Below are 6,833 nucleotides of genomic sequence, written 5' to 3'. Positions count from 1 at the left end.
GGTATTTTTCTTCTGAGGTGTAGACTACTTTTAAAATCACAGGAGACTTTCGGCAGCAAGTGCCGTTGCATCTTTGTAAGGTTTGAGCAGTAAAATGAGCTGCTGTTGAAATTTCAGGCAGAATTAACAGGCATGCGTGAAAAACAGAGCTTAGGGTAGGCGTGAGGTGTGGTTTCAGCTTGGACTTAACCCCAGAGGAAAATATCAGATGCATGCTATTCGTCAGAAGAGATCTTACTTCTTGAATTTCACTCAAATACATATTTGATCGATAATTAAAAACTTGATCACTGAAAGAACACAGATACATATTCTGTGTTAACTATTTCAGTTGATCCATATCGTGTTAATTGATAAGGTTGTAGGAGAATAAACTGAAAGATGCCTTAGACTGAGTGACCGCGGAAATTTACAAATTGAGATTTATGTCACAAGAAACAGTGAGCCACTTAAAGAGGTAGGGAGATATTTTCAGGCTAGGTAAATACAAAGGCACCAAATAGGAAAAGATTGGCTTGTAGAGGATCAAGAAGGCCAGCAAGGGTGGAACCTCAGGATTTGTGGCAAGGGGGCTGAGATGCAGATAATGCAATAGCTTGTAAAGCAGGGAGGGGGGGGGCGAAGATTCCTACTGAGACGCTGTTAGTGTATTTTAGGATACAACACTATGGCTGATGGTGACGTGTGGGTTAGAGGAAGGCAAGAGAAGGCATGGGGGTTAAGAAACAGACAGTGAGCATGCTGGGGCAGTTGACCAGGACTGTGGTGTGCTGATGGGGAGGGGGGGAATGGATGCACTCAGGAGCAGGTGAGGGGAGGAGGATGTAATGAAAGAAGCAGGTGGGATGGCTTCTAGGTCCAAAAGGGAGAGCGTCACATCCACAGGAGCAGTTCTTTCAGGGCGTGTGGCCCTTCCTGGCTTAATGCTGGCTTCTGAGCTCTTGAGATCTTTCCAGAATCAGGGAGCTGCACTTCCACCCCCCACCCCATCTTTATTTTCTGGAATTCATGGATACCAGACATAGTGGGAAGGGCAAGTTCTGTGGATGGTTAGGTTTGCCCTGCGTTAAAGTTGAGACAAGGCACAGTCCTTGGAAGGCCTCACAGTTCTAAGGGAAGGAACTTTGCACACAGAGCTGTCATTCCATCCGGTGACTACGAGATACATTCTTCCACAGTTTACAAAACAGAGGTAGAGAGTTTCTTTAAAATACGTTGTTATGATTATTTTAGTTTTAATTATTCCCGTAAGTGTCGGTATATGCAAATGAGTGTAGGTACTTGCTGTGCTGGGAACTGAACTCTGCCTTGCTAAGGGCAGTATGTGCTCTTAATCACTGAGCCATTTGTCGGCCCCTCAGAGAGGTTAACTTTGTTCCAAGACACAGAGTTTGGAAGTGGTTGGACCAGGGCTGGAACCAGGTGCTGTTCTCTGGCTCCCACTTGGTTCCAGAGCTGGGTTACTGTGCGTTCCTTCCCAGGTTATTGATATCACCCACCTTCTACCGGACCCTTCGTGCGGAGGACACAATCGCCCTTTTTCTAGTATGCTGATTGCCTCTCTCACCCCCGAGCTTGCCTAGGACTGTGCTCAGCAAGTGAGCCTGCTGGCGTCAACACATCCTTCTCGCTGCCACACCCCGGGCTTGGGGATGAGAGAGGCAAGGCAGACAGCCTGTTAGCAGGACTGGTGCATCGCCCATCGCTAAGCTAGGAGAAGCAACTCCTCTCTGCCTGTTCATTGCCCCGAAGGCATTTTCCATTTCATGGGCCCTCCCGCTTCGTTTCCCTCACCTTTTGCCCCCCAGTTTCAGCACTGGCTCCTCCGGGAGCGTCCCTGGCCGCGGGGCTGACAGCGCTGGGGGCACGGGGTCTTGTTCTCCGCGCTCTAGCCCATCTGCGCGCAGAGCCTCGTTCTCGGGCTCCCGGAGCCCGGCGGGCATTGACGTCAAACGGCAGCGGAGCGCAGCCTACAGACGGCTGACCCGGGCCCTCCTCCACACCCCCGTCCCTTCCTCGCCCCCTCCCTCCTCCCGGCACCCGCTTCAGCAGGCTATAAGAAGCGGGAGAGTGCGGTGCCCAAGCAGCGACGGGGTCCAGCACCATGGAGAGCTCCCGCCTGCGGCTACTGCCCCTCCTGGGAGCCGCCCTGCTCCTGCTACCTTTGCTGGGCGCCCGTGCCCAGGAGGATGCCGAGCTGCAGCCCCGAGCCCTGGACATCTACTCTGCCGTGGAGGACGCGTCCCACGAGAAGGAGCTGGTCAGTATTGCTCTCGTTTCTGGTTCCCTCTGGGCTGGCAACGGGTCCTTGCTTTGCATGCGTCCCTCCTCCACCCAGTCCCATCCCAGAGCCCCTGAAGCTGGGTTTAAAAAAAAAAATAGCCTGAATACTGGATACCCTCTACCAGACAAAGATATTTGAGTTTGAGTTCAAGGGCTGCGGGCTGTCTGTCGAGCGAACCCTCAGTTGTGGCTATTCCGGGCTCTGTGCGCCTTGGAGGCTCTGGACCGTGAGGGTCAGGACCAGGGACTGCGCCCATCCGACTTCCTCTCCACCAGTCTCTATTTCCCCTTGTCCCCCGAGTCCTGCCTCCCCCCCCGTGGTGTGTCCCGGGCTCCTTGTAACTGGGCTGAAAGTGAGCACCTGCGCTGGGCTCGCAGCCAAGGCGGCAACTTCGGGCTCCCGGCGCTGTGTTGCAGATCGAAGCGCTGCAGGAAGTCCTCAAGAAGCTCAAGAGTAAGCGCATTCCGATCTACGAGAAGAAGTATGGCCAAGTCCCCATGGTAAGGCCCCGGCTCACCCTTCCCTTACTTTTCCGGGAGAAAAGACTGGTCTTCACTCTAGCAGGTGGCCCAGCAGCTAGGTGATGCATTCTGCAGCGTCCCTGTCATCTGCCCTTACCCCTGCACCCTGCCTGGTCCCTAAGAGAGAGGGAATCCAGGCTGTTAGAATCAGAAAACAGTCCCAAGACGCGACGAGGGTGGGGGGGTATTTTCTAAAACGTCTCAGTTGGACGAGCCTTGAATCTATTCACTTCCCCCTAATTCGAGATTTCTCTCTCTCTCTCTCTCTCTCTGTTGTTGTTTGGTTTCTTAAATTCCGTGGTAAAAAGTTTTCAGGACAGGTCACCTTCGTTGGACAGCTTTAGGTAAAATCTCTCTCACATACACACACACACACACAGAGAGAGAGAGAGAGAGAGAGAGAAAGAGAGAGAGAGAGCTTCTGTTTCCTTTTTTTTTTTGGATGAGGAAGTAGGAAAGTAGAAAACAAAGGTAAGGTTATGAGAAATACGTTGTGTGTTTCTTAGATGCAAGGATTTGGGTGATTTTTTTTCCCCTCTTTAGATACACAAGAAAAAGAAGCTGAAAATGTGGTCCCCTCCCAAAGACAGAAGAAGAACGCAGGGGGGCGGGGTGTTCAATCATTTTAAAGTCTTCCTTTAAATATCCTCTTGCTGAAATGATGAGCCCTAGGCTCCCTGAGCTTCGGGCCTGACTGCTTAGGCCGGAGGAGGTGACGGAGGGGAGGTGACGCTAGCGGCCTGGTCGCTTCAGGGAGCTCCCGTGGGACCCCAGTAACCACAGGTTGTGTTGTTGACAGTGTGATGCCGGAGAGCAGTGCGCAGTGCGGAAAGGGGCCAGGATCGGGAAGCTATGCGACTGTCCCCGAGGAACTTCCTGCAATTCCTTCCTCCTGAAGTGCTTATGAAGGGGTGTCAGCCTCCAGCTTAACTGCATCCCCTCTTCCCCCAAGGAGCACTCCCTTATCCCTGGAGTCTGGCTTTAGCAACAATAAAGTTTGCACTCCCCTCTGAGGGCGAATGGGCTCTTTCCTTGCTGTTTCAAAATAAACCATTTGCCATTATTGTGTGAAGGATAATGCCTTGCATGGTGTTGGTATGTGTGCAAAGTATTCTTTTCTCATTTTATCCATCTGACACATTCTTGTGAACCTTTCTGGGAAGAAGAGGAACTTTTCTTTAACACTGTATTTTTTTTTTAATGTGTCATGTCAGAATGAGAATTAGATCTAGTTAATTTTGGTAGATGACATCACAACCTGGAAAACAAATTACCCTAAGCGACACAAATTGAAGCATGTACAAGTTATACAAAATAAAGCATTTTTAATAACCTCTCACTGTGCATGGCCCTTCTATAGAAGTGATTTAAGCAGGAATAATGGGATTAATCAGGCTGTTGTTTTCAAAGAGATATATTTTAAAAATAGCTGCCTGTTGGGAGAGCTGCACCTCAGCTCCAAGGAGTTTTGATCATTAATTAGGAGTGTGCCATACCAGCTTCTGTATACTCTAACTAGAGTGGTGGTGATGGTCGTGGTGGTAGTGATGGTGATGGTGATGGTGTGTGTGAGAGAAAGGGAGGGGGTAGAGATTTGAGGTGACATGCTTTTACTCATTCAGCCCGGTAGCTAGACTGCTTACTTTCAGCCGTGTGCCTTGTCAGAGATACCTGTGTTTGTTGCTTCACTGTTCAGGATAGCCAGGAAGTGAAATCAACCTAGATGTACATGAACAAAAGAAATAAACAAAAGTGTTGTGCTACAGACACTCCATGGACTTTTGTGCAGTCATAAAGATAAGTGAATTGATATTTTCAGGAAAAAGGATGGAACTGGAAATCGTCATGTTGAGTGATAGAAGCCAGACTCAGACACGTATAGGGAACCTATATTTGAAAGTGCGTGTGTGTAAACCAATTAGCCCTCTCTCTATACAAGAAACCTCTCTTAAAGCAAGCCAATGGTTTATTCTGAGACAAATCCAACTGAGTAACTTTTGGGAACATGTGTTTGAGTCACCTTTGATGATACTCTCTGAAATGAGAGATGCTGTATCAACTTTTATAACCACAGGCAGGCAAGCGAGGAACTCTACTGTATAGATTTTAGCTGCTACTGAGCAGCCTCTGCTTTAGGGTTGGTCAAGGCTAGAAGCCCACCAAGCTGAAGACTAGGATGTTAAGCTGGAGGTAAATGTCATGTGTAAAAGTTTCTGTCAAATGACAGTGATGTACTTGTTTGTAGACTCTCACACTGATTAGTAGCTTCTCCATAGTACAGAGGGCATTTAATGAAGAGTTCTCAACCAGAAAAAAAGAGTGGCTATTTTTCTTTTTTTCCTCTAGATGTATTTTTTTATTTTAATTTTTATTAATTACACTTTATTCACTTTGTATCCCCTCTGAAGCTTCCTCCCTCTTCCCTTCCCAATCCCACCCTCCCTCCCCCTTCTCCATACATGCCTCTCCCCAAGTCCACTTGGGGAAGTTTTTAAACATAGCCCATAACAGTTTTGACCGTGTGCATAATATTTAGTCTTTCACAATCATGATGATTTCTCTACTCAGCAATGATCTGGCAGCCTGGGTGTCTTTAGAGGTGTGGCTACTGAAGAGAAATTCAGCATTGCAGGCCAAAAAACAGTTCTTTCAAACCTTAGCCACATTAAAAACTAGATGAAAATGATCTGAACTCTTGTTTGGGCAATTCTTTTCTTTTTGAGACAAGAGTGTCATGTAACTCAGTCTTGTCGCAAAAGCTAGTTATGTAGCTGAGACAAGTTCAAGGATGACCTGAACTTCTGAATCTCCTATCTCTGCCTGTCCTGGAGTTACAGGCATGTGCTACCACAGTCCATTTACATGGTGCTGGGATCAACCCCGGGCTCTGCGTTCTAGGAGAGCTCAAACACTCTACCAACTGGCCAACGTCCCAGCCCTGGAACTCCTTCCTCAGAAAATGTGCATCCTTGTAGGTTGCTCATCCTAAGAAAAAGAGTTACTGCATCAGATGCTCGAAGAGTGCGAGACCAATTCACTTTCACAGGCAGTACACCTGTGGAGAAACTTCTTATCCAAGAAAAAGAAAAGCTGTTTAGATGTTAGTTTTTAGGAGAACCAAGAGGAAATTGGTGGGGTGATTTCAACTCAAGAAATAAAAAAAAAAAAACAACTAAATGCTACATGTCTTTGTGCTCCCCTGAGACTAAAGAACACATACACACACACACACACAGAGAGAGAGAGAGAGAGAGAGAGAGAGAGAGAGAGCCTCCAGTAGCCCAGGCTGACCCTTAACTTCCTAAGTAGCTTGAAGCAGCCCTTGAATTCTGGATGCTCCTGCCTCCCCCTCCTGAATGCGGAGATCAGCAGCAAGCATCACCACTGCCTGTGCGAGTGACTTTTAGGCAGCAAGGCTATGAGAGGGGCAGTTGCTAAGAGCTTCATAATCCAAACTCAAGAGGCACATGCAGAATGGCAGGATCAAAAAGAAAGCTTTGCAGGCTCCCAGGGAGATGGACAGTGCAGGGGAAGCATTCTCCTGTCCCATGGCCACCTGCCACGTTCTCACTGTTTTCATTAGCATGCCTAATCTGATTAATCTTGCAAGTAGAGAGTTACCAGTGTTCAGAGCACAAGACAGAAGCCAAGGGAGATTACAGAATTTGATTGTACACTGCTAAATTGTGACTTTTTTTTTTTTTTTTTTTTTTTTGCTTTTTTTTTTTTTTTGATTGTTTTTTTTATTTTCCTTTCATGTCACTCTGGGTATCAACAGTGAACAGCTACTGTTTTCCCCAAAAGAACTTTGCTCAACAGCTATGAGCTTAGTTAGCAGTCAATGTGTATTTCGGAGGACGAATTTGCATTCAGTTCCCCCTGTGGCAGCCCATTTGTGATTATAATTCGGTGTGTTTTAATCCTGAAGCACTACAAATGATTGTTTAATAGTGTCACAGCCTGCTGTTTTTCCAGATGATTTCAGTTAAAACCCTAACTTCCTCGACCCATTCTCAATCCTAAATCTG

The 6,833-nt window shown here is 47.5% G+C and overlaps 1 protein-coding gene across 2 annotated transcripts; it reads left to right on the top strand.

The window, feature by feature from the left end:
* Positions 1-2,017: 2,017 nt before the first annotated feature.
* Cartpt (CART prepropeptide) lies at positions 2,018-3,868 on the top strand. 2 transcript variants are annotated; one of them, XM_055598416.1, is made up of 3 exons: positions 2,018-2,260; positions 2,662-2,784; positions 3,605-3,868. In XM_055598416.1, exons 1-3 carry the CDS (start codon positions 2,105-2,107, stop codon positions 3,710-3,712), a joined length of 387 nt encoding a protein of 128 aa, XP_055454391.1. In that variant the 5' UTR covers positions 2,018-2,104; the 3' UTR covers positions 3,713-3,868. The 2 variants fall into 2 exon arrangements, with proteins under 2 accessions (XP_055454391.1, XP_055454392.1); XM_055598417.1 differs by having other exon boundaries at positions 2,027-2,260; positions 2,701-2,784.
* Positions 3,869-6,833: the final 2,965 nt, after the last annotated feature.

This window comes from Psammomys obesus, unplaced genomic scaffold, assembly GCF_907164565.1.
Source record: "Psammomys obesus unplaced genomic scaffold, mPsaObe1.curated_primary_1811, whole genome shotgun sequence".
Lineage (NCBI taxonomy): Eukaryota > Metazoa > Chordata > Mammalia > Rodentia > Muridae > Psammomys > Psammomys obesus.
This window is presented reverse-complemented; position numbering and strand designations above follow the sequence as displayed.

Bases quoted from the DNA above. Each gene is read 5' to 3' on its own strand.
- Cartpt (XM_055598416.1), top strand. From the start codon at position 2,105: ATGGAGAGCTCCCGCCTGCGGCTACTGCCCCTCCTGGGAGCCGCCCTG. The intron at 2,261-2,661 runs GTCAGTATTGCT...CTGGGCTCGCAG, and splicing joins CGTCCCACGAGAAGGAGCTG to CCAAGGCGGCAACTTCGGGC. The intron at 2,785-3,604 runs GTAAGGCCCCGG...TGTTGTTGACAG, and splicing joins AGTATGGCCAAGTCCCCATG to TGTGATGCCGGAGAGCAGTG.